This window comes from Dromaius novaehollandiae, unplaced genomic scaffold (assembly GCF_036370855.1).
Source record: "Dromaius novaehollandiae isolate bDroNov1 unplaced genomic scaffold, bDroNov1.hap1 HAP1_SCAFFOLD_41, whole genome shotgun sequence".
In the NCBI taxonomy this organism is placed as follows: Eukaryota; Metazoa; Chordata; class Aves; order Casuariiformes; family Dromaiidae; genus Dromaius; species Dromaius novaehollandiae.
This window is the reverse complement of record NW_026991492.1, coordinates 374,497-400,079: the sequence shown is the minus strand read 5'-3', so window position 1 is coordinate 400,079 and position 25,583 is coordinate 374,497. Positions and strand designations below refer to the sequence as shown.

Genomic DNA, 25,583 nt, shown 5'->3' with positions numbered 1-25,583 from the left:
CTGTCCCACATTCATTCACTCACCAGGATATGCAGCATCAAGGGTGTGTGTTGTGCATTTACTTCTTTCTTACTTTTCTCTTTTACATGTACAGTAAAAACGAAGAAAAATATCCAGTTCATGTCATGTCTCCTCTGGAATCTCTCCTTTGAATCTGACCCAGAGACCATGTTGAAAGAGGAAGCCAGGCTTCCCCCTTCCTCAGCAGAGGTGGGGGAACCTCAGAGCCCACTAGTTTGAGCTCCCTCGGATGCCCCCAGTGCAATGGGTTTCCCTTTGCAGTGTCTCTTTCAGAACTGACACCAAGGATGCTCAGAGGCCCAGAGCCAGGCTCAGATGAGCACTGACAGGGTGAGACCAGAAGTCTGATGTCCATTAGGAGAGCCCAGATCTCCTAGCCACAGTCAGGGTGTGATCTCACACCCTTCTCCTGCGAGGGTGGCAGACAGCTGTCACCATGGGCTGGTCCTTTCCCGCTTCAGTGCTCCAATATTCACAGTGGAGTGGGAGCAGAAGGGAGGAGAGTCTGGATGCAGCTTGTGGAGACAGACCCTCTGCTCCTCAGGACCATCCCTACTACTCCCTACATCCCTACTGCCACAGCAGGCATATCCTTGCTGTAGCTTTGGAGTGGGGGCTGGAGCTTTCCTGGAGATTCATCCACCAACAGCAGCAGGACTTTCTCTTTTCAAGGCTGTTCTCCTAATTTCCACACTGTCCTGCTGTGCTCTCGTGTGTGTACATGGCCTAAGCGCTCCTGTAACATGGTGCTTCCTTGTGCATTTCTGTGAGCTCAGGCAGGACCAGGCCCCTGGCACCCTTATGCCAGACCTGGCCTCCAGAATAACATTTCCATAATAAAGGGGGTTCTCCTGCGTGACGTGTCTGAAGTCTGGCCTTTCTTCAGAAGATGGAGTCAAAAATATGTTCAAGGGATTGCACCACTGCAGGGTCTGCTGTTCTGCTTGCGAACTCCATGGGCTCTGGGGAATGAGCTCAGAGTCCCTGGGTGATCTGTTAGGGACTGAGGGTTGGATTCAGAGCTCATTTCTCAGTCACCAGTGCCAGTGGAGATGGGGAATGGTCTCTGAATCACCTGTGCCAGGCTGTCCCACAGGTGACAGTGCTGATGAGAGATGCCCATCCTTCTGGAGGGCAATCTGAGCCCCCAGGAGAGCTCACGGGGTCTCCAGGGACAGTGTGTGCCTGGGGGTGGGCAGTGAGTGGAGCCTCACAAAGTGAGGGATGGTCCATGGTGCAGTAACCAGAAGGTAAAGCACTAAATCCAGGTATGTAGGGGGAAACAAGGGCTCTGCAATCCCTGGAGAGGCAGTGGGGACCCAGGAGGCCCAGGGCAGGGGCACTGGAGAGTGATTCCTGCAGCCTCAGTGAAACACCACAGACTGGAGCTAGTGCCCACCCAAGCACATCTCCTGCCATTTCAGGTGCCCTGGGGTCACTCTGAGCACCATCCATGAGCACAGACAGGTGCCAGCAGTATCAGTGGTGGTGATCCCTGTCCAGCTGGGTCTGATTCCTGCCCTGACCAGCATGGCCTGAGCTGAGTCAGGAGTCACCCCGTGGCCCCACAGCTCACTCGCTCTGCAGAGCAGCACCACCAGCCTGGGGCCCTGCGGGGAGCACAGGGCAGGGGTGCAGGAATGGCCAGGCCAGCACAGACACACTGACTTGGGAAAGGCTCTCTGGGGAGCAGGGATGCCCCAGGAGAGGAGCAGGGCAGCATTCAGAGATAGAAAACGAGAAGGAGAAACAGGTTTCTCTGGTCACCAGCTTGGGGCAGGCTGCTGTGTCCCTGGGGGCAGCAGGAGCTGCCGGAGGGGCTGCAGGCAGACAGGGAGGGGGATCTGCTGGGCACAAGAGCAGGGGAGGCAGAGAGTGACCAGCCTCATAGCAAGGCCTTGAGCCCTTGCCAGGGAGCTGCTGCCCTTGTCCTTGGGCCTGACCTGAGTTATGCCGTGGACACGCCTGTGCCTGGCCCTGCACCTCTCGGATCCTGACCTCACCTTGTCTCCGTGCCACTGAACCGACTCCCCATTTCTGCCTTGGACCTGCTTCTGTACTACAGTCAATAAAGCCTTGGCAAGGGAAGCTGGGACTGAGCAGATCCCAGAGAAGGCTGTAGGTACAGAAGGTGACCATATATGTCCACAGCAGCAACCCTTGCCTGACAGACAATTTGAAGGTACAAGGAGTGCTTCGGATTTGGACCCCCTACCCAGGTACCACTGCACAGAAAGTCTGATCTGGATGAAAAAGCAAGTGCAGGCACTGGGGTCTGATTTTATGATGCACAGTTAGGAGAGCAGGCTTTTCTGTGTCAGAGCTCGAGTGTTTATGCACCATTTGTGACAGGGATCCTGCTACAAAGAGTATGTTGTCGGGAGCAGCAAGAGCAGGGCTGCTCCATGTGGGAAGCAGAGCCGGGAGCCGAGGGGGCCAGCAAGGCAGGCAGGGCAGTGACCCACTGATGGGAGGTGCCATCCCCCAGTGCCTGGAAAAAAAGAGCAGAGCAGGTTTGGGGATGGTAACCAGGGTCAGGCACAGTCCAGCGATCACCAGACAAGACTGTAGGGCTCCAACCAGCCCTGCTTGGTGTGGGAGGTTGGGCTGGAGACCTCCAGAGGTCCCTTCCCACCAAAACTCCCCTGAGACTCCATGAACTCTTGTTCCTCAAGCTCTGCTCTGGCATGGCTGGCACAGGGACAAGAGCACCTAGAGCAGGGTAGAATGAGTCCATCTGGGAGAGTGTCGGGGGGAAGATCCAAAGGTGCCTGGCTCAGCCCCGGCTTTGGAAAACTCCCTCATGCATCAGGAGAGGGTCCGTCTGCCTCTTCCACCCTGCCCTGTGCATCCCTCCCCTCCGCCAAGGTGGAGTCCAGCATCACCTGGGGACGCTCTTCCCCATGGGGAGCAGAGGGAGGGCCTTCCCCAGCCCCACACTGCCTTTCCCACCCCCAGCCTTTGCAGGTGCGTGTGCCTGGCTCTGCCCACTTGCCTTCACCACAGTCACGGCTGCACTGGAAGCCTGTGAAAATCCCGGAGCTCCTACCCTTGACCTGGCATCTACCCTGAACCTGGAGCCTGGCTGCCCACAAAGGCATCACCTGTCTGGTGTCCCAGCCGTGCAGCTGAGGGCAGGGGTCTTTGCCCCAGTTTCCCTGCTCCTCCCCATGCTCTGGGCACCATTCACACATGGGAGCTGCCTTCTGGCATTTTGCCTCTCCCAGGCCCTTTCCAGCACAGCCCAGACCCTCCCCAGCTCTCCCCACCTCCCCCGCCTTCTCCCCAACCCAGCCCAACCCAGTGAAGCAGCCCAGGCTGGGGTGGGCCCGTAACAGTGCCTGCTGCAGGGTGGTGCAGAGCTCAAGGCACTGACACTACAGCCCCAGCCCCTCTGCAGGGCACAGCAGCTGCTGGGGGGCAGAGAGGTGTGTCAGCCTCCCCATCAGCCCCACACCTGGGGGCCAGCAATGGCACAAGGAAATGGAGGCCAGGCACTCCATGTCTCCACTGCTCTCATGACCAGAGATCCTTCACCCTGGCTGCCTGCAGCCCCTCTGGCAGCCCCTCTCCCCAGCGCAGCACTCACTGCCCACTCCAGGCACACGCTGGCCCTGGAGATTTCCTGTGCTCTCCGGGTGGCTCCATATCCCCTTCCAGCAGCATGGGCATCTCTCACCAGCCCTGTAATATGTGGGACAGTCCCCGGCAGACACCTCTTGACCACTCACCCTCTCCGGGGGCACTGGGCACCCACAAGGGACAGCTCAATCCAGCCCGTGTTCCCTAACGCATCACTCTATGAGCTGATGCCCCGTAGCCCATGCAAAACCCAGGCACAGCAACAGGGCCTTTTTGGGTGCAATTCCCTGAGCACAGTCTTGGCTCCAGTTTGGGAAGAAGAGCCCAGCCTCCAGGCACAGTACTGAGAAAATCCTCTTTTATTACAGAGATGCTATTTGAGATGTCAGCTCTGACACAGTGAGGGGCAGATTTACAGAAGGCCTCTCAGTCAGACACATGGGGCTTGTGTCTCTGGAGAAGTGGGATGCATTCAAACATTTGTTCACAAACATGACTGTCACAGAGAGAACACTCAAAACAAAAGAGTTGCCTGAGATGAATTGGAAATGATTTGTGAAGAGAGATGGGCAGCTTATTGCTGCTGAACTAGTACCACTTGAATCACTTTCCTCAGGGCCTCCTTGAGCTCGTTGTTCCTCAGGCTGTAGATGAGGGGGTTCACTGCTGGAGGCACCACCGAGTACAGAACAGCCACCACCAGATCCAGAGCTGGGGAGGAGAGGGAGGGGGGCTTCAGGCAGGCAAACATGACAGTGCTGATGAACAGGGAGACCACGGCCAGGTGCGGGAGACACATGGAAAAGGCTTTGTGCAGGCCCTACTCAGAGGGGATCCTCAGCACAGCAGTGAAGATCTGCACGTAGGACACCTCAATGAAAACGAAACACACAAAGACTAAGCAAAGACTAACCACATTAAGCCCAACTTCTCTGAGGTAGGCGTCTGAGCAGGAGAGCTTGAGGATCTGGGGGACCTCACAGAAGAACTGGCCCACTGTGTTGTCTTCGCAGAGTGGTATTGAAAATGTGTTAGCAGTGTTCAGGGCAGCATTGAGAAAACCAGTGCCCCAGGCAGCTGCTGCCATTTTGACACAAGCTCTGCTGCCCATGAGGGTCCCATAGTGCAGGGGTCTGCAGATGGCCACAAAGCGGTCATAGGCCATGACTGTGAGGAGAGAATACTCTGCTGATATAAAGAAGACAAGGAAAAAGACTTGGGCAGCACATGCTGAGTAGGAAATGGCCCTGGTGTTCCTCAGGGAATTGGCCATGGATTTGGGGACAGTGGTGGAGATGGAGCGAAGGTCGAGGAGGGAGAGGTTGAGGAGGAAGAAGTACATGGGGGTGTGGAGGCGGTGGTCGCAGGCTACGGCTGTGATGATGAGGCTGTTGCCCAGGAGGGCAGCCAGGTAGGTGCCCAGATACAGTACATAGTGGAAGAGCTGCAGCTCCCGTCTGTCTGCAAATGCCAGGAGGAGGAATTCATTGCCGGAGCTGCTGTTGGAGATTCTGCTATAAGCAGGCACAGGGGACTGTCCAAAGAATAAAAGACATTCAGAAGTTAGGAGAGAATTTTCAAGCAAACCCCCCCCCCCCCCAAATATTTCAGTTCCCATACAACCCCCAACTTTGCCTCCCTTTACTGAGAAGATGTTTGTGCAGCTCCCTTGCTTGAGCTCCACTTTGCACTGGCTGAGTGTGCTGTGAGGAGCAGAGGCCTCTGCTCGTGGGCTCCAGAGGAGTTTGTCCTGCTGTACAGCAGTGGGAACAGGGGACAATTTCTGTCAGGTAAAATCTGCTTTGCACGTAGAAGGGCTTTTCAGCGTTTTCACTCAGAATTGTTAAAAATGAGGTTTGAGTAAAAAAAGTTTTTAGGCATTTTTTAATATCGTTCATTTTCTTTTGCATGTCCTTGTCACCCCCGGGAAGTGTTCCTCAAAGGCAGAAATCCTTGGCATTTCTACTGAGTCCTGAGAAAAACGGATTCACTGTCCCTTGCTGCAGAGAGAGGACAGCTAGTCTGTCTATTAGTCTTGTTCCCAGCTGTCCTGTGCTCACCTCATTGAGCTGGAGCATGAGCCACATTCATATGTTGCCCTAGAAAGAAACCAGCCCCTGCTGAGAGCAGACAAATCTAGTTTCAAAGTGCAGATCTCCAACCTTCCCTCCCTTTCTCCGGGCACCACAGGGAGGTCTCCACACTCCTCTTCTAGCCAAGGACACACAGGGCTCTTTTCAGATGCCCACTTACACCCTCCCACCACCATCTCCATACTCTCAGCATCTCTGCTGCTCCTTCATTTGTCTCTCAGATATCACAGAGATGCTGTGAGACAGCAGTGCTTTTCCAGAGGGCAGCCTGCAGCCCAGCAGGACCCAACAGGGAAATGGTCAAAGGACCATTAGGACTGAAGCTAGGCTCTCCTTAGGGGAGCTCCACAGGTGAGAAAGGGGCTGGGGACACCTCATTCCCATGCAGATCCCTCTGTTGCACAACTTGCAGCGCTGATGTCTGAACCTCGACCCTGAGAGCTGAGAGCAAGAACAGGAGCAGCATGGACAGGAGGAGAAAGGAGGAGCAACCCCATGATCCTGCTGCCAGAAGAGGGAAGGAAAAAGAGAGACAGATGGGAACTCAGGAAAGCCTTACCGAGCTGGGCATGCCACCTTGCAGATGGTGACATTGCAGGAGAGTCACTCTCATCCCCTTTGTCAGGAAGCATGAAATGGGCCCGTGGAAAGAGAGAGGCCTCTCCCCTCTGCCAGAGGTCTGGCTGCAGAGGAGATGGCTCATGCCTTAGACTCCATATCTTTCAGGGCAAAGGCTCTGCTGGGTGGGAGAGGAGACACAGGGGACTTGCTCAGAGGAAGGTGTCGGCATCAAAAGTACTGACCATGGCTTGCCTAACTCCATTCTCCCATGATGTCTCTGTTAGCAGTTCCCTCTCATTCCCTGCCCATCTCTGCTGCCTGGAGCTGTCCCTGCTGGCAGCTCTTTCTTTGTCCCAACATCTTTTCCCTGTTAGTGCTCACAGATGCCATCCCACCCTCTGTGTGCTCAGTTCTGCCCTACAGTAACCTCCCGGATCAGGGCACTGTCCAGGGACATCTCTGTGCACGCACGTCCTAAGGAGCAGGTCACATACAGTCCTATGAGGCCACAAAGGTGATTCTGATGCTGTCTCTAGGTTAACGTGGGGATGAAGTGGCTTGCTGAGGTTTCTCACAAAACTATTCGTCTCTCAGAGTGAAGGTTCAGGAGTCCCAGTTCCTTGATAAAACAGAAAACTCTCTTTTTTTCTCCCTGACAAAATTAGGGAACTGAAAGCACGGACACCTGAAGGAAAGCTCCTTCTCTTTCAAGCACCCCTTCTCTCGATATTCCTCTTGAAAAGGCTCCTCGGACATGTCCTGTGCATGAGCTAGAGCGGTGAACAGCCCTAATCCACACAGCACACTCGGTGGGAAAATAAACCTGCCCTGCTGGGGGTCACTCCTCTCACCCAGAGCTTCTCCCTGCAGTGTTGTGGGGAGCTCCCAGGGCAGGCAGAGTGCTGACCCTCGCAGGTGGCAGAATCACTGCTCTGAATTACAGCCCTGCCCAGACCTGAGGGCACACCCAGGCTTCACCCCCATGCAGCTGCCCCTGGGAGAAGGGAGCAGCGTGCCCTGTCCCTGTGACCACGTGCCAGGGAATCCCTACTTTAAAGCATCTCTTTCTCCTGTGCACTAGAAGAACGGGGAGAGCATTTCTTAAAAAGCCTGTCGGTCATGGGATGGGTTGGGTTCAGAAGTCCCCTCCAGGAACCTCAGTAGCATTGCCCTGCAGCCAGAGACTTACCGTGTCCAGGGCTGTGAAGATTTCTCCCACAGCGAGCTCTCCTCTGTCCTCCCACTCCACACTGCCTTGCACTTCTGTCTGCCTTGTCAGAGATGTGCAACTGCCTCATCCCATGTCAGCAGCAGCAGGCAGTGCCTGCAGCCCTGCTGCTCTTGGCAGAGGAGCTGCTCCTGCACACAGCTGTGTCTGGGCAGTGCTGCCAGGTTGCCATGAGCTCCCTCCATCCCAGGAGCCTGGCCCCACGCAGGAGCAGAGGCCCAGCTGAAGGCCTGAATTTCTCTGTCCCCTGTGCTCCCTCCTCCTGGGAAATGTTCACTCAGGTAGACTAAAATAATCACCTATTGTCCTTCTCTAAAGAGTGGACAGAGACTGATTCCAACATTGCAATGTATTTCATCAGATGGTTATCTGAAAGAGGTGGAAATGTCCCACTCTGGAAGCCCCTATTCCCATCTCTTCACTAGGCAGGACACCTAGACAGGGAGAAGGAGGGAGCTCATGGACACATGATTCAGGTTTTCATTCAGATGAATCAGTCTGGGCATTCATGCCTGTTTAAAAGCCCCCAGGCTGCAGTGGGATTCAGATCCCTGCCATGAACTCCACAAACACACAGGAGGTGGGATTACCCTTACCAAGATGAAGTGTGCACAACAGAGGGGTCTGCACGTGAGCTCCTTGTCTCCACTCCCATTGCAATTACTGGAGATGGAGGGTGGGAGTCAGCTAGCTGGTGACACCTGCTGACATTTGAAATGACAGAGGTAGTCCAAGGCATGTGCAGTGTCTGCTTGCTCTGATGGAGCAGCTGTGAGTCCTGCATCCTTCTGGAGCATCGGGTGGGGGCCAGGTGGGGAATTTCCATGGCCATCTGAAATGACACTAGATGCCTGCTACAACTAGAGCCCCCTCACTAGGAAGCTGAGACACAAGCAGATTTCAGTGTTACAAGCAGGTAACGTAATTCAGTGCAGACGCTTGATTTAACGACTTTAATACAGGCCTGCAGGGCCATGTCGGATGCCTGAGGAGTCCAGCACAACTACATCTCTCTAGCACACACAGCAGGGCACGTTCAGGAAAGCCATGTCCCTTTGGAGTTGCTGCTGGGCAAGTGCCCCAGGACATCTTGGGTTTCCTACCTGTGCCCAAAGAAATGAATCCTACCTCTGCCTTTGGGTAGTCTCTACTGTCTGCATCCAAGCATACTTCATATATGGGAGAGGCACATCACACCAAGATCTCTGCTCTAGTCTCTGCACTCTGAAACCCTTCTAGCTCTCCTCCCCTGAACCTCCTCTCACCCTGCCAGATGATATGAGCAGGGACTAGGCTAATGATGACCTCAGAGTCACTGCATCATAGGCTGTCCAGGCTCAGGGACTTCTTCAGTGGCACCTTGTCCTGCCTGCAGATTGGTTCAAGAAGTCTGTCACAGGTCCAACGGTGCTGCAGAGTCAGCTCAGGCCGCAAACCCCTCTCCTGCCATCCCTGCACAGCCCAGCTCTGTTCATGCTCCTGGCCTTGGGCACTGCAGGGTTTGCTGTCTTAGTGGGAACCTCCTTTCACCACTACATTGCCACCTGCTATCTGTGCCAGCAGGTCACCACTTCCAATCAAAGCCTTTGCATACATGAGGTCCTTGGTAACATGTTTCCTGAGACAAATCTTCAGGCGGCACCACAGCTGAGATGCTGAAGCCAACACAAATGCAAACACATGCAGCCTGGGGTGCAGGCAGGAGCAACTGGAGATGCACAAGCTCTCCCAGGAGTGCCACATGAGTGGAAAAACTGACATGTGGTGGGATCACTCGCATGACTGGAGTCCTTCAATGGCAGGGTGCAAGTTCTTCACGAGAGGTCACCAGGGAGGATGAGGGGGGGGGTGTCGTAGGTGCGAAGGGGCATCTTGGATGTATGGAGCTCTTCCATGGGATGGACCAAAGGAGGCAGCTCTGAAGGGCAGAGGAGCTCAGGAAAGCCAGCAGGTAATTAAGGACAGCACCCGTCAAGCACAAGAATGCTCCACACAAACAGTTTGTAAAGCTGGTAGACATCTCTGGACCCCAGCTTGGCTAAACAGGGAGCTCACACATGAGCTCCAGGGCAATAAGGTAGCATACGGAAAGGGGAAGAAGGGAGAGGCTGCAAAGGAGGAGTTTAGAAATACTGTCCAGCAAAGTAGGGATGGTGTTAAGGAAGCCAAAGCTCCCCTGGGACAGAGACACTTGCAGGGGATGTGAAGGACAGGAAGAAGAGCTGCTACTGCTTCAGTGACAATAAAAGAATCAACAAGGAGATGTGGGCTCACTGCAGAATGGGGCAGGGATCCTAGCAAAAGCAGGTGTAGACAGGTCTGGGGAAGTCAAGTCCTTCCTGGCTTCAGCCTTCACCAACAAGGTCTGCTGAGCTGTTGTCAGCTGTTGTGGGCTCAAGTCAGGAGTCCTGAGGAGAAAACCAACCTGCAGTGCCTAAGTCTCTAGAAGTCATCCCATAGAAGTCTCTGAGATTGGAAGGCTGGCATCCATGGACATGGAGAGAGCTGGCTGCTATGACAGCAAGGCTGCTCTCTGTCATCTTGGAAAGGTTGTGGAGATCAGGGGAGGTCTGAATGAGGAGAAGAAGGAATATGCTGTGCCCATCTTCAAAAAAAGCCCCAAGGACAAACCAGGGAGCTGCAGGCCATTCAGCCTCACTCTGGTGAGGAGTGTGTCATGGAGCAAATCTTCTCAGATCACATTTCTGGGCACATGAAGAAGGTGCGGGGGAACAGTCAGCATGGATTTCCTGAAGGTAAACCATTCCTGAGCCACCTGATTGCCTTCTGTGATAAAAGACCTGCACTTGTGGAGGAAAGGAGAGTAGTGGATGTGCAATAGACATCCAGAGGGGCAAAAAGCTGTTTGGATGATGGAGTTCCGAGGGTTTTCATGAATGGATCATGCTTTACTGGAAAGCCAGGTAAAGGTGGGATATGCAGGAGTATATCCCACATCCTGTCCTGTTGGAAAGGCTCATGAGTGGGGCAGAACGACACATGCATCAAGGCAGACGGAGACCTGACTGGCAGAGGAGTGACCTTGAGGAGAAGGCCCTGGACCTTACGAGCGATGCCATATGAGCCAGTGATGCGTGCTCACCACAAATGAGGCCAGCTGCATACAGGACTGCATTAGGAAGAGCATGGCCACCCAGGCAGGGGCAGTGCTTATCCCCCTTGACTCAGCACTGCTGTGGCCACGTCTGGAACAGTGTGTCCCAGTGTGGGATACCCAGTGCTGGAGGAATGGGGAGCAACTGGAGAGGGTCCAGAGGAGGTCTGCCAAGATGGGGCTGTGCTCATGAAGCACATGGCCTGTATGGAGAGGTTGAGGGACCTGAGCTGCTTTAGCCTGCTGAAGTGGAGGCTAAGGCCAGTACAGTCATTGCCTGTGACTGCCTGTGACAGGGTGGTTTCAGAGATGCTGGAGCTTTTCTTGGTAGTGGGAAGCAGCATGAGAAGGGGGAAAGAGCCACAAACTGCAGGTTGACTGTGCTTCAGGTAACAAGAATGTCACCTGTAGGGTAGTGCTGTGGTACAACAGGACACCCAGAGGGCCTCCGTGATCAGCCCCTGGCTTTGTGTTTCAAGGAGCAGCCAGCAAGGACAGAGGGACATCAGAAACAGTGGGGAGATCCTGCAGTGACAGCAAGGTGGGGTGTCTACAGGCTGCATGGAAAGAGGCACAGCTTTGGGACAGCTTAGGACAGCCTGTGGTGGACATGATCGAGGGCAATGCCAAGGCTGAAAGCCTCCAAAAGAACTGAGGTCTTTGTCCCCTTTGCTATGGCTAGTGTCTCTGCCACCAAGGTCTATGAGTAGACACCAAGGCCTCGTTGTCCCCTTGTCCCCTGGAGAGTCCAGGAGGTCTCATGTCATTGTCTTGCATCAGCATTGCACACCCCCACCTGCACACTGCCCCCAGGAAGAGCCATGGAAAACACGGGGGGGAAAGGATCTCCCTTCCCAGGGTCTCAGTGTCCATGCTTGGCCATTTTGCTCGAAAAACATATCAAGGGTTAACATGGTACCAGAGCCACCTGCACATTTCCTTTGCCTACCTGTAACCTGCAAATTGTGATTACAATTTTCTGCTCTCATCAGCCCCAAGTGAGTCTTTGCTGGTAATGGCCCTCAGTGGGATCTATTAATGCTCTGCAAAAGTTTGGGATTTGCTTCTGACTTTGACTTGAACATTTTGCTCAATCTCCTCGCAATAGCTGAGGTTCATGGACTCAGCACCAAATGTACCATGGGGCTCATTACAATGCAAAAAGCCCCAATGAACCACGTCTCTCTCTATAATTTTCTTCAAGTAATGTACAGCTAATTGGACTGGTTTCAGCAGTGTAGCGGAATGATAGTGACTTCAGTTAGAACATAGTGTAAAGGTATTTCTGCTTTTCAAGCTTTTTATGATTAGTATTCTTATTCAGCTTTTAGAATAAGTGACAGCAACATTCTCCAAATGATATAGATCCAGAGTGTCTCCTAAGGAAGTCAGGACATGTAGGAAAAGCAGTGTCCCGGAGGTCAGACACTGTACAGACACTCTTCCTCCCCATCTCCCCAACCCTGCCATTGCCCTCATCAGCCACCTGGGACTTGCATCACTCCTGCTAAAGTCTATCTTTTTTTCACTGACATCTGCAAATGAATGTTACAGCTCATATGTCCCAGTTCCCCCCTGCTTTCCTTAGAGAACGAGCTGCAAACAGACAGAGAAGAATTTTTCTTAATTGCAAGCCAGAAAAAAAAGAAAATCATGATGCAGTTTCCTAAAAATAATTGCACTCCTCAACCTTATGCTAAGTCTAAGCTGCCTGCAGTGAGGTCCACAAGGGATAGATGGACTAGAAAGCTTTTGGATAGATAGGAAATGCTAGATAGAAACAGAATGAAGGACTTGCCCAGAGGAACAAACTACTGAAAGACAGAGCAAGCTTTAAACTCCCCAAAGCGCAAATCAGCAGCGTTGTATGGGAATGAACAGAGAGTGATGGAAGGAGTTGCAATGTTACAATGTCCAGAGACTGTGCTGTAAAGGGGATGTTAGAAATTGTTAATGTAATCAGGACATGTGGAAACAGAAGAGAGAGCCATACAGCTCCTGGGGGTCCTGGACCAAGCCAGGGGCTGTGCTGCCCTTGGGCATCTTGGAGCAGGCTGTATTTCTGTACAGAATTCTGGAAAACCCTCTATGCAAGGCCCTAGAGAAGAGGGATTTTTCTGGGCCCTCAGAGCAACCCAGGCAGGACTCAGGCATGTCAAGGGAAACCCATCCCACCCACACCAAACCCACTGCTCTCAATCCTGGGACCTTCCTGGGCCCTCAGGCCAGGAGCAGGAGGGAGCATGGGGGCATGGCCACGTCCCAGGTTAGCCTCTGTCAGGCCTGCAGCTCCACAACATGTCACAGCTTCAAGTGATCTCTCTAAAGCAACACTTCCCATGGCCCTGGTGCATTGGCAAGACTTTGGGCAGACACCCAGGAGACAGGGCAGAGAAAGGGCAGAGACCTCAGGGTGCACAGCTGGGCTCACAGCATCACAGAGGGGGTGCCACAGGCTGGATAGGCAACCCAAAGAAGTAAACGAGTCCTTCCTTTTGCAGTGACTTGGAAAACCCCATCTCTGACAGTATTCAAGGGGGATGGAGTCTCCCTTCTGCAAGAGTCACCCCGGGACTGTGCAGAGACTAGGAAGAGCAGAAAAGCTGGTTGTAGGGATGTTCTCAAGGTTCAACAGCTGCAGAGCTGGTAGACGGTCACCTCACAAACTTCTGAATGATCCCAAATGCAGGTCCTGAGGCACTGCACCACCTTACAGGCTGTGCACTGGAGCCTGGGCAGCAGCACTGCAGTGTGTGGGCATGTCCTGAGATGCCCAGGGTCAAAAATGTGGGAGATCCAGGGTGCCAGGGATGTACAGACCCCCAGGAGAGCTTGGGTGGTGGCAGGTTGTGTCCAGGGTGCCAGAGGCTTTAGTGACCCCCAGGCAAGAAGCACTGCTTCGAAGGGACACTGAAAAGCCCATGGTCCAAAAGAGGCCCAGGCAGGAGAAACGGCTTTCGCTAGGCTCAGGTTAGGTTCAGCCAGAAGGAAAGCTGGGCAAAACGCATGGGAAATGGGAGAACTTCCCCAGATTTGCTCCCTGGGCTGGCCCTCCAGATGATGCATGTTAAGGGCACATTTGCTCTTCTCTGGTGTATCATCCTCATCTTAAGCACCACAGATGGAGAAACCTTGCCAAGGACTTTTAAAAATGAAAAGCCTGCTTTGCTGCCTCAGGGAGGAAGACCATGTCCCGTCCCATATTGTCCTACACCCTATTTGGACAAAAAGACCAACCCACAGCAGAAATCAGTTTTGAAGCTCACTGAAGCATCTCAGCCTGTGGCCATGCTTTGTGCTGTTTCATCCCACATGACTTTGATCCTGGCTCTGAAAAATGCCAAACCTTAAACCAGCCTGAAGCTCCGGCTTTCTGTGCAGGTCTGCCCAGTGCAGAGACCTGTCAGTGCAGGGGTGCAGAAGCGACCTCTCCAGTGCCCCATTTTAGATATTTCTCAGCCTTTGGCACCATCTGGAGATATTCCTGAAGGATTTCTCAGCAAGTTTGGGGAAATAACCGGGGTGGAGGGAGCTGACTGCTTTCCAGGACATGAGGAGAAATCTGTCTGCTCTCTCCCTGGCTGTGCCATCTCCATGGCAGTGACCGCCTGAGCCCCCAGAGGACACGAGCTTAGGTCAGAGTGGCTACATCACAGGGAGGTCTCCCCGGTGCCACAGCGGTGCCCTCTTTTCCCTGAGAAGCCTGACCGCTGCTGGGCACCACTGTTGCACTCCCCACCGCTGCCCTTTGGAGCCACTCTGTGGCAAGGAGAGGGGACGAGAGCTGCGCTGGGGCCCCTCGCCAACAGGCAGAGGAGCAGGGGCATGTTGGAGAGGAGTTTTGGGTGATGAGATGGGAAAAGTGACCTTCATCCTCAGCTGGAGAGGCGAGCCAAGGGCAAGGAGGCAACGGAGATGGAGGACTGCTGGACTGACACCATCAGCCCAGAGCACAGTTCCTTGTTCCCAGCATTCCTGCAGCTCTGCACTGAGGGTAAGGGCTTTGGGAGCTCCTTCCTGAGGGCTCGGACAGCGACTGTGAACTGGAAACAGGGCTGTGGATCCCAGGCTGTGGGTGTGGCTGCACAGGGTGGGGGCTGCCGTGATAGCCCTGCTGTAGGGTCCCAGTGGAGCGGAAGGGGTGAGAGGACGCTGCCCTGCCCTGCCCTGGGGCAGCAGGACGCTGCCCACAGGCTCCAGCACCCCGTCCCTGCCCAGGGCCCCAGCACTGGCACCGGGGCCGGCACCAGCACCAGCCCCGCGGCTGCTCCCCTGTGCCCGGCACGGCCCCCGGGTGCAGGGCAGCCAGGAGCCCTGTGGGGCCCCTGTGGCAGAGCCCAGCCCCTGTGGGACAGCAGTCGGGCTGCCATCTCCATGGCAGTGACCCCCTGAGCCCCGTGATGACACGAGCTGAGGTCACAGTGGGATGTGCTGCATCACAGGGAGGTCTCCCCGGTGCCACAGCAGTGCCCTCACTTCCCTGCAGGACCCGACTGCTGCTGGGCACCACTTGTGCACTCTCCACTGCTGCCCTTTGGAGGCACTCCGTAGCAAGGAGAGGAGATGAGAGCTGCGCTGGGGCCCCTTGCCAACAGAAAGAGGAGCAGGGGCATGTTGGAGAGGAGGTTTCAGTGATGAGACGGGAAGAGCATCCTGATCTGGAGAGGTGAGCTGAGGGCACGGGGGCAAGCAAGATGGAGGACTGCTGGACCACCACCATCAGCCCAGACCCCAGTTCCTTGTTCCGAGTGGTCCTGCGGCTCTCCACTGAGGGTAAGGGTTTCTGGAGCTTCTTCCTGAGGGGTCGCCCAGAGACTGTTAACTGCAAACAGGGCTGTGGATCCTGGGCTGTGGGGGTGGCTGCACAGGGTGGGGGCTGCCAAGAGAGCCTTGTTGTAGAGTCCTGACTGGCTGGGGGGCACAATGTGGCAGCCAGGACTCCTGGGGCCTGGGGCTTGGCCCTGAGCCTCTAGGATCCTCTGGGGGTGGGGGCAATCTATGGCCAGGTTTCCCTGGGAGTGGGTCCCCCTTTGGGATCTGGCTCTGAGAGGAAAGGTGTGCTGCAATCCAGAGGCTGGGGTGGCCTGCAGTTCTGTGGGGCTCTCAAAAGCCTGCTGGAAACACCCTTGCTGGAAATGGATCCTTCACCTTGTAATAAATCCTAGTAGTCTACTTGTTTGGGAGAACCTCTGTTCTTCCCCATGGATCCTCTTCTGCCTGCAGCTTGGCAGAGCATGTTCTGGCTCAGAGATGCCATTTTCAGGTGGTGACAGCCCCTGTCCTCCTGCAAATTGGTGTCACACCTCTGCACCCAGAAGAAAGTATGCTTGGGAGAGCAGCTTGGAAACAGGTGGGGGTGACATTGCCATCCCACAAGTCCTGGTTGATCCCAAGCATTCTTTGAGCCGTGATGGGCAGTGCTGGGGTGAGTCCATCAGGGCCATCTACACCAGACCTCCTCCAGGCCTTACACCACCAGCAGGCCCACAGCTGCTCTCCCTATCGCTGCCCCCAACTGCTGCCCCGGGGCCCTGTGGCTCCTCAGACCTGTGGAGGGACGTGCCGGGGCCCAGCCCGGCCCTGCAGAGAGCAGCCCCTGCCTGGCCATAGCCCAGCCCTGCCGGGCGCAGCGCAAGGGCTGCTGAGCCCCGGGGCTGCCATGGGCAGGGGGCCAAGGCCCCAGGGGACACAGGGCCCTGCCCGGCCCAGCCTGGCCCTGCCCTGCCCCACGGGCTCCGGTGCCCCGGCCATGCCCAGGGCCCCTGTGCTGGTACCAGGGCTGGCAGCAGCACTGGCCCTGGGGCTGCTCCCTCACACCCAGCACAGCCCCCGGGCGCAGGGCAGCCAGGAGCCCTGCGGGGCCCCTGCGGCAGAGCCCAGACCCTGCGGGACAGCAGCCGAGCCCCAGGGCCCCGCACTGCCCGGGCACATGGTGCCGGGCTGCCCCCAGGCCCCGCCGTGCCCCGCCGCACCCCCCGCTGCTGCCCACAACATGGTGCCCCACGGCAGGTGTGGGGGGAGGAAGGGGCAGAGCTGATTGCCAGGCAGGAGGCTGCAACGTTCCCCCAGCAACGCCCCAGTGCTGCCTCCTATTGGCTGGTGTGAGGAGGAAGGTGGGGATGAGTTTGACTGGTGGCTCTATGAGCCAATTGGAGTGCAGCATGTGGAAAACCCCAGCCCTGGAAGCGGGGCGGGAGCAAAGCGGGAGCGAGGGGACGGGTGAGAGCGGGTGCAAGCGGGGCTGGCGGGGCTGCGGGCGCATCCCGATGGCAGCGGGTGCCCTCCCGCCGGAGCAGGGGCAGTGGTGCTGCCCCGGGGCTGCTTTCCTCCCGGAGCTGCAGCAGGGGCTGGTGGGGCCGGGAGCACGGGACAAAGCGTCCTGGCCCCGGGGCAGCTGCCCTGAGAGCCAGACGTGCCGGCTGCCCCCGAGCAGCTGGGTCGGGGCGGCTGGGGGGGGTTGGGGGCAGGAAGCTTTGCCCCTGCCCTGGGTCGCAGACCCCTTGTCCAGCCTTTCCCGGAGCTGCTGCTGCCATCGCAGCCCCCAGGTGCTGCTCAGAGCTGCGTTTGGGAGCTGCTGGGCAAAGTGTGAGCAGGCTGCTGGTGTCCTCGCGAGGGGCCCTTCCCAGGGGTCTCTTCTGTTCTGAAAATGGCATTTCCGAGTTGCTCTGAGAGGCTTTCAGAGAAGCTGAGGCACAAGCGAGAGGCAAGAGCTGCCTGATCAGCCCCTGTGAGAGCCCTTCTCCTCTGCTTCCTGGAGGTGGGAAGTGAGCAGGCCCCAGGCTGTGAGTGGCTGTTCAGAGGCAGGGCCTGTTGCAAGGCCTTGGAGGACTAGAAGGGAATTGAGGGGCTGGAGAGTTGGGCTTTCAGTGTTTTGGGGCACTTGGGCGTGCCCTATCTGCTGCCATGTCTGCTGCATGGTGTTGTGCCCTGTGTGTTGCTGATGCAGAGGCGCGTGTTGGCTGCCAACCCTCTGTGAGTTGTTGGGATAGCAGTGTGTCCCACTGCGGGGTGCCCTGTGGTGGAGCTGGGTGGTGGCCCCAGTGTTTTGCTGCTGAGCACGGGAGGAGATGTCTGGAGAGAGCAGTGCTCTGCTCCCAGGGCCCAGCCTGCCATCACGGAGTCCTTCTGGGAGACCTGGGTGAGGACTGTTGGTGACCGTGTTCCCTCCTTGGAGCATCCTGGTGCGAGCCAGGGATCCTCACAGTTTGGTGGTTTCTGTCAGCTGAGGTTCAGGCTTGCAGTTTCTGACGGTCTTGATGCTTCCGTGAGTCTTTGGGATTTTACTGACTCTGCTGGAGAAAGTTTTCTTCTCACTCCTTGAAGGCTTTCTGTTGAAGCTGGACCCTCATTGCATCTTCCCACCTCAGACCCTAATCCATTCCCATCCATCTGAGAGATGGGTGGTTAATCAAAGCAGTCAGAGCCATTTCTCCACATTGTGCCTCCCCAGACCCTTGCAGACAGGGCAGATGCCACCTCACCAGAAGTCAGGCCTCTCAGGGCAATGGGTGGCTCAGAGACACCTGTCCTTGATCAGTGGTGGAGGCAACAGTTCCAAAACCTCTGGTCCCTTTGCAAGAGTCTCAAAACAGCAGATTCCTTGAGCCTGCAATGGGGGAGACATCTGGAGGTGGGGATCCAATGTCCTGCTCAAGGCAGGTCCCAGGAGAGGAGGTATCCTGGGGCCTTTTCCAGTGAAGTTTTGATTATCTCTGAGGATGGAGATCTGAGAACCTCTCTGGATCCCTGTGCCACAGTTTGGCCACCCTCATTGAGAAAAATCTAAGAAGAGACAGAAGAAACTCTAAGAAGAATTTCCCATAGTCCAAATTGTCCCTGTTGCATCTCATGCTGTTACCATGCACCTGCAAGAAATTCCAGCTCTGTTTTCTCTGTGCCCTCCGTAAGGTAGCTGTGCACAGCATGAAGATGCCCCTTGGTCTTCTCTTGCCTAGGCTGAACAAACGCAGCTCTCCCAGCCTCTCCTTATATGCCCGATGGTCTGGGCTGGACCATCTTGGTGTCCCTGTGCTGGATTCCCTCCTGTGTGTTAGTGCCTTTCCAGAACGGGAGAGCCCAAATGGGAGCCGGTATACAGACATGGTCTCCCCTGTGCCGAAAAGAGGGGTAGAACGCCTTGGTGGCCCTGCTGGCTGTGCTCTCACAAATACAGCCCAGCAGAGAGGAGAGACATTTGCCCCGACTGTTGCGACTCTGCAAGGCCAGAAGAACTGACAGTAACACTCGGATTCTTTCTTTCTCTCTAGGTTGCTCCACTCATGTAGGTTCCCAGTGCAGGCCTAGAGCACGTGAGGATGGAGGCAGGATGCCAGGGTGTGTCACTGTACCTGTCAACATCTCTGCCAACATTGTGAGCCCTCTGTGAAAACAGCTGGAAGTGAATGAGATGAGGCTACGTATGGATGCAAAGGCTTCCATAAATGTGCCAGGCTTCCATGGGTGACTTGAGGTGTGGGTTCACCTCCTGGTACCTCTGCTGTGCTGCTAATTCCGTGTCCCACAAATGCTGTTACTGGCAGCCTGCTCGGCAAATGCTGTTGTGCCCCCTCCTTTTCCTAGAAGGTTGTGGTGGCATATAAGATGAGTCCAAGACCCTTATACTACATGCCAGCATCTCCTGAGTGCCTTTGTCTGAGTGCCTCAGAGTCTCCGTAGCTAGAACTGAGGAAGTCTCACAGCTGCTGTCTCTGTGAGGGGTGAAGCTGTGCCCAGGCCCAGGTTGCCCGTAGCACCCAGCCCTCAGTGTTCTGTGAACCCAGCGCGGAGCCTGAAATGCTGCTGCAGCAGAGCCTACGCATGCCAGGACAGCTGGCATTTCAGCAGAGCTCCAGTCTGGGGCTATCTCCTTGCTTGGGCCTCATGTCAAAGCCTCTGCACCCTTTTTCCCTTCACAGGGGCTCCTTGTCCAAGGCACTGAAGGAAAGGAACCGAGGCTACTTTGGGCTCAGGAGGCCTTCAGGACTCTCCAATGTTCTACAGTGTACCCATAACTTTTGTATTACTAAAAAAAAAAATCACCGTCCCCCAATCGCTACCTGGAGGTTGATGAGGGGATGGGGGTGGAAAGCAGCAGCCTGCTCTGCCCAAAGAAAGCAGGCTCCTTCCCTCCAAAAAGAGCAGCATTGTGCAAGGAGGCTGCTCTGTCCCTGAGCTTGTGCTCATCATACTGCCTGCTGGCCAGCACATCTGCTGAGGGCCAATCAGGCAGCTGCAGTGGCAGTGACCTCACAATCAACACTGCAGGCACGTCCTTTTGCCTGCCTCTCCCCATCCTCTGCAGATGCAGAAGAAAGGACAGAGAGGCAGAGGAAGAGAGAGGAAATACATCTGTTTGAATACCGTAGTTCCTCAGAACAAAGTTTCTCCATGCAGAGTGCTGGTAGGAAATAATCAGGAATGAATAACTGCAAGTGTGTATATATATATGCGTATATAATAAATATATACAATAAAAAAAGAAATAAAAAATCCATTCCAATTGATAAAAGTTGTGGAGATGAGGATTTTTTTCAGTTCTTGCATAGAGTTATTTTTTTTAATAGGTTTTACCTTATGACTAGAAGTCGGTGTTCAGGCCTTTATTCATTTGCCACAGATAGAGGCTATTGCTGCCTGAGATGCCCTGGGGTGGCTGTGTTCCCATATGGAGCTGGGAAATGTGACCCAGGATCTATGGGAACCATTCTGGAGCATTAGCTGGTCACCAGGAGGAGTCTCTCAAGATCTCTCAGTGAGACAACCTATTTCTCTCCCTTGACTAGAAAGGGAAGTCCAGACACTTGCGTTAGACATAGACAAGTGCACTAAAATGGCCTGGCATTGGGTCAGGTCAGCCTCATCCCATTGGCGCCTCAATGGAGTAGCACTTCATTTACCGTGCAGGGAAGGAAACGGGAGTGTGGCTAGATGGTTAGGGACTCCTTTCAGACATCACTCTCAGGGCTCTTCCTGGGGGCAGCGTAAGGGTGGGGGTGTGCAACGCTGAGCACAGGACAATGATATGGCACCTCCTGGGCTCCCCATGGACAAGGAGGCCACAGTGCTTTAAAGAAACAGCATCTTGTCAGAGGCCTCGGTGACAGAGACAACAGCCATAGCCAAGAGGGCAAAGGCCTTTGGAGGCTTTGAGCCTTGGCAGTGCCCTTGGTTGTCTCCACCACAGGCTGTCTTACACTGTCCCATGCCTGTGCCTCTTTCCCTACAGCCTGTAGACACCTAACCTGCTTCCCTACCTTGCTCTCACCCCAGGATCTCCCTACCTTTACTGGTGTCTCTCTGTCCTCACTTGCTTTGCCTTGAAATACGAAGCCAGGCACTGATCACAGGCTCCCTCTGGGTGACCTGTGGCACCACAGCACTACCATATGAGTGACATTTCCTTTTCCTAATGTCACAGCTGAACCTCTCAAGCTGCACTTTGTGGCTCTTTCCCCTTCTCTTGCTGCTTCCCACTACCAAGAAAAGCTCCATCACCCCTGAAACAACCCTTCAAGCAGTCACAGGCTCCTACTCTACTGCCCTCAGCCTCCCCTTCACCAGGCTGAAGAAGCCCAGGTCCTTCAGCCTCCCCATAAAGGCCTTGTCCTTTAGGCCCTGATGCCATCTTGGCAAATCTCCTCTGAACCCTCTCCAGTTCCTCCCCATTCCTCCAGCACAGGGCAGCCCACACTGGGACACACTATTCTAGATGTGGCCACACCAGTGCTGAGACGAGGGGGATAATAATTCACCTTGTCTGGGTAGCCACTCGTTTTCTAATGCAGCCTCATATGCAGCTGGCCACATTTGTGGTGAGCACACACCACAGGTTCATATGGCATCCCTTGTGATGTCCAGGCCCTTCTCCTCAGGGTCACTCTTCTGCCCATCAAGACCCAGCCCATCCAGATGCACGACTTTATGAGGTTTTTTGTTGCCAAATCCCCAAGTTTCTCATGGCTGCAAGATTAGTCATGAGGAAACCTGTTACTTCATGAGGCATGCTGGCATCCATAGCAAATGTAATGGTGAAATGAAGTTCCCACTAAGAGAGCAAATCCTGTAGTATCCAAGGCCAGAGAGATATAGAGCTGGGCTGTGCAGGAATGGCAGGAGAGGGGCTTGCTGCCTGAGCTGACTCTGCAGCACCTTGGGGCCTGTGACAGAGGTGAACCAATCTCCAGGAAGGGCAAGGTGCAACCAGAAAGTCTCTGGGCCTGGGGAGCCTGTGATCATCATTAGTACAGTCCCATTTCATATCATCAGGAGGTGAGAAGAGGTTCAGAGGGAGGAGAGCTAGAAGGGTCTGAGAGTGCAGAGACTAGCATGGAGACCTTGGTGTGATGTGCCTCCCATTTCTGCAGAACGTTTGGATGTAGATGAGACGGGCTTTGCCTAAATGCGGTTGTTGGATTCAGTATTTTGGGCACAGGTAGGAAACCTGAGAGGGCCTGAGGTTTTTGCCCAGCAGCCACTCCAAAAGGGCATGGTTTTCCTCTAGGTCTCATGAGGCACCTGCTAGAAACACGCAGTGGTATGGGACATCTGACATGGCCCTGCCTGTGTCATTAAGTCAAGTGTCTGCACTGAATTGCATCGGTGGTCTGCAGCGTAGAGAGATGCATGAGCCTCAGCTTCCTAGTGAGTAGAGCTCTAGTTGTAGTAGGCATCTAGGTTCCTTTCAGATTGTCAAGGAAATTCCCCACCTGTCCTCCAGCTGATGCTCTAGAAGGATGTGGGTCTCACTGTTGCTCCATCAGAGCAAGCAGACACTAGCACATGTCTTGCACCACCTCTGTCTCTTCAGTTGTCACCAGCTGTTTGTGTGTGAGCAACTGACTCCCACCCTCCATCTCCAGTGATTCCAATGGGAGCTTAGACAAGGGGCTCCCGTGCAGACACCTCTGTTGTGCTCACTTCAGCTTGGGCAAGAGGAATCCCACCTCCTCTGTGTTTGTGGAGTTCACAGGAGTTTGCTGAATCCCACTCCAGCCCAGGGGCTCATAAGCTGGCAGAAGATGCCCAGACTGACTCATCTGAATCAACTCCTGAACCATGGGTAAATGACCTCCCTTATTGCTCCTTTTCTACCTGTCCTGCCTAGAGAAGAGATGGGAGTAGGGGCTTCCAGAGTGCGATATTTCCATCTCTCATAGATAATCATCCATTTGAAGAGACAAATTGCAATGCTGGAATCAGTGCCTCTTCAGTGTTTAGAGAGAGACCATCAGTGATTATTTCAGTCTACTTGAGTGCACATTTCCCAGGTGGAGAGAGTACAAAGAACAGATAAAGTCACGCCTTCAGCTGGGCAGCTATTCCCAAGTGGGACCAGGCTCCTGGGATGGAAGGAGCTCATGGCAACCTGGCAGCACTGCTGAGAGACAGCTCCGTGCAGGAGCAGCTCCTCTGCAAAGAGCAGCAGGGCTGCGGGCACTGCCTGCAGGTGCCAAGACGAGACAAGGAAGATGAGCAAGATGAGTGAGACAGAAAGAAGTTAAGGACAGTCAGGAGTGGGAGGACAGCTGAGAGCTCACTGGAGGAGAAATCTTCACAGCTCCTAATATAGGAAGTCTCTGGCTGCAGGGCAGTGCAGGTGAGATACCCTGAGAGGTCCTCTGAAGCTACCACATCCCATGGCTGACAGGGTCTGTCAGGTTGGGAATCTCAGTCCCTCTTGTGTGGAGCAGGAGATGCTTCAGAGCAGGGATTCCCAGCCACACCGTCACAGGGACAGGGCATGCTGCTGCCTTCTCCCAGGGACGCTGCAGGGGTGTGAAGCCGGGGTGTGCACCAGGGCTGTAATTCAGAGCAGCATCCCTGTGCCCCAGGGTGCTGTGTGCAGGGCAGTGACTCTGCTGCCTGCCAGGGTCAGCACTCAGCCTGTGCCAGGACCTCCCCATGGTGCTGTGAGGAGAAGCTCTGGGTGGGAAGAGACACCCCATCAGGGCAGGTTTCTTCTCCTGCTGAGAGGGTGCTGCGTGGGTCTGGGCTGCTCACAGCTCCAGCTCACCCTGAGAACATTTCTGGAGGGGCCTTTTCAGAAAGAAAGTCAAGGCAGGGGGTACATGGAAGGAGCTGTCATGACTCTGTGCTTTCAGTTTTACTCTCTTTGGGTGGGGGGAAATGGGAATGGATCTGTCAGGTTTAGGCAGGGGGTGGAGGCTCCAAAACGGTGACACTGAGGGAGGAACAGTTGTGGGAAGCACTCAGCAAATGCCTTCCTCCACCCTGAAGCCTACAGACAGAGCCAGCAGCACCTTTCCAGCCTCAGGAAGGTTTGTCTCCCCTGCTCCGGAGCACCTGCAACCACAGAGGTGCCCTGGGCAGTGTCCTGCCCCCGGGAGGTTTCTGCAGGGCAGAGCTGAGCACCCAGCGGGTGGGATGGGGTCTGTGAGCACTGACAGGGCAGAGACGTGGGGACAGAGAAACAGCTGCCCGCAGGGACGGCTCCAGGCAGCAGAGTCATGCTCAAAGTGTGAGAGGAAACCATCAACTCCAGCACCTCCTCTGCTCTGCCAGCCAGCACATCCCTCTGCTCTCAAGGCTGTGGGGTCCAGGGCAGGGGTCGTTTCCTGGGCAGCTGGACATGCAGGAGAGGAGACACTCCTGAGTGCCCCTCTGTGCCTGCCTGTCCCTGCCTCCCTGGGCACAAATGTCATGGTATTGCTCCATGTTTCCCACCTGCCCATGCTGCCCTTGTCCTTCTGCTTGGACTCTCTGGGCAGGGGGGTTTCTGATGCAGTTCAGACAACACTGACCCTGCGGGTCCTGCCATGCAGACGTGTCCTTGACAGTGAGGTGCCCAAGTGCCCCTCTGGCCTGTGGGGCTCTGGGCAATGCAGTGGGGGGGGGCTGGAATGAGCCAGCTCTCTCGTCAGGACACCCCATCCTTAGGACATTCTGCCATTTCCCTGGGGTGTCTGGCTGGGCTGCAGCTGCCCTCCAGAAGGGCCCAGCTCTCCCATTGCAGCTGGCTGTTATCTAGGTGCCCCAGGGAGAAGCCACCTAGACACTGAGGCCATGGACATGCTGCTGGGTGGCTGGATGTGGGCAGCTGGAAGGAGCCTGAGGTGTTGCTGGCGAGAAGGGGAGGGCTGAGACCTGCTTCACACACCCTCAAGAAGAGTGCTGATGGGCACTTTGGAAGTGGATTCCTCTGCTCTCTGTGATGTTGTTTCTTTTTTGAGTAACACGAGTGCAACTGCCCTCCACCTCCGAGGTGCGAGCACAGGGCAGCTGGGAACAAGGCAGCTGGACAGGCCAGCTCTCCTCCCTTTGCACTAAAGCCAGAGTGAATCCTTTTGGCTCTCCGGAATCACAGCTGGTTCCTCTGAGTGCAACAGCAATGCTGAGGAGTTCTACCTCCAGGAATCCTCCTCTGGTGTTACAGGATCAGCTAAAGAAACGAAAAAAGCCCTAAATCTATTAATGGACCCACATTACTTAGAAGTGGGAGGGAAGAAGCTGAAAAGCTCGTCTACATTATGAGTGGATTAAATCTGACTGGAACTGGGAATATAACATTTCAGTCACCCCTGTTCTCATGTACACAGTGCTGTAGGTCAGGGCTGACTCCCCTGGAGCCCATGGGCAGATCATGGCAAACTCAGCCAGCACAAACCAGAGCTTAAGCCATGGAGCTCAGCAACGGTGCTGCTGAGATGGGGAGAGGTAATGAGTGCTTTCTGGGGGGAGGTTATGAGAAAGCTTTGCTCAGAGAAGTCTGTCCTAACTTGTCAATGTCTCTTCTTCCTCAGACAGTCCCCCTGTGCCCTAAAGGAGCAAATGTCCAACAGCAGCTCCCTCAGGGAGTTCCTCCTCCTGGCATTTGCAGACACACGGGAACTGTGACTCCTGCACTTCTCGCTCTTCCTGGGCATCTACCTAGCTGCCCTCCTGGGCAACAGCCTCATCATCACAGCTGTAGCCTGTGACCACCACATCCACACCCCCATGTACTTCTTCCTCCTCAACCTCTCCC

The 25,583-nt window shown here is 55.1% G+C and overlaps 1 protein-coding gene across 1 annotated transcript in view; it reads left to right on the top strand.

Moving 5' to 3' along the window:
• Positions 1–15,294: 15,294 nt before the first annotated feature.
• Positions 15,295–25,583, top strand: part of LOC135326923 (olfactory receptor 14C36-like) — a gene marked incomplete at its 3' end in the record, with an annotated part of 38,098 nt that continues 27,809 nt past the window's right edge. Inside the window, exon 1 of the mRNA XM_064504563.1 lies at positions 15,295–15,373. Coding sequence (XP_064360633.1) covers positions 15,295–15,373 — 79 coding nt within the window. The remainder of the gene's footprint in view (positions 15,374–25,583) is intronic.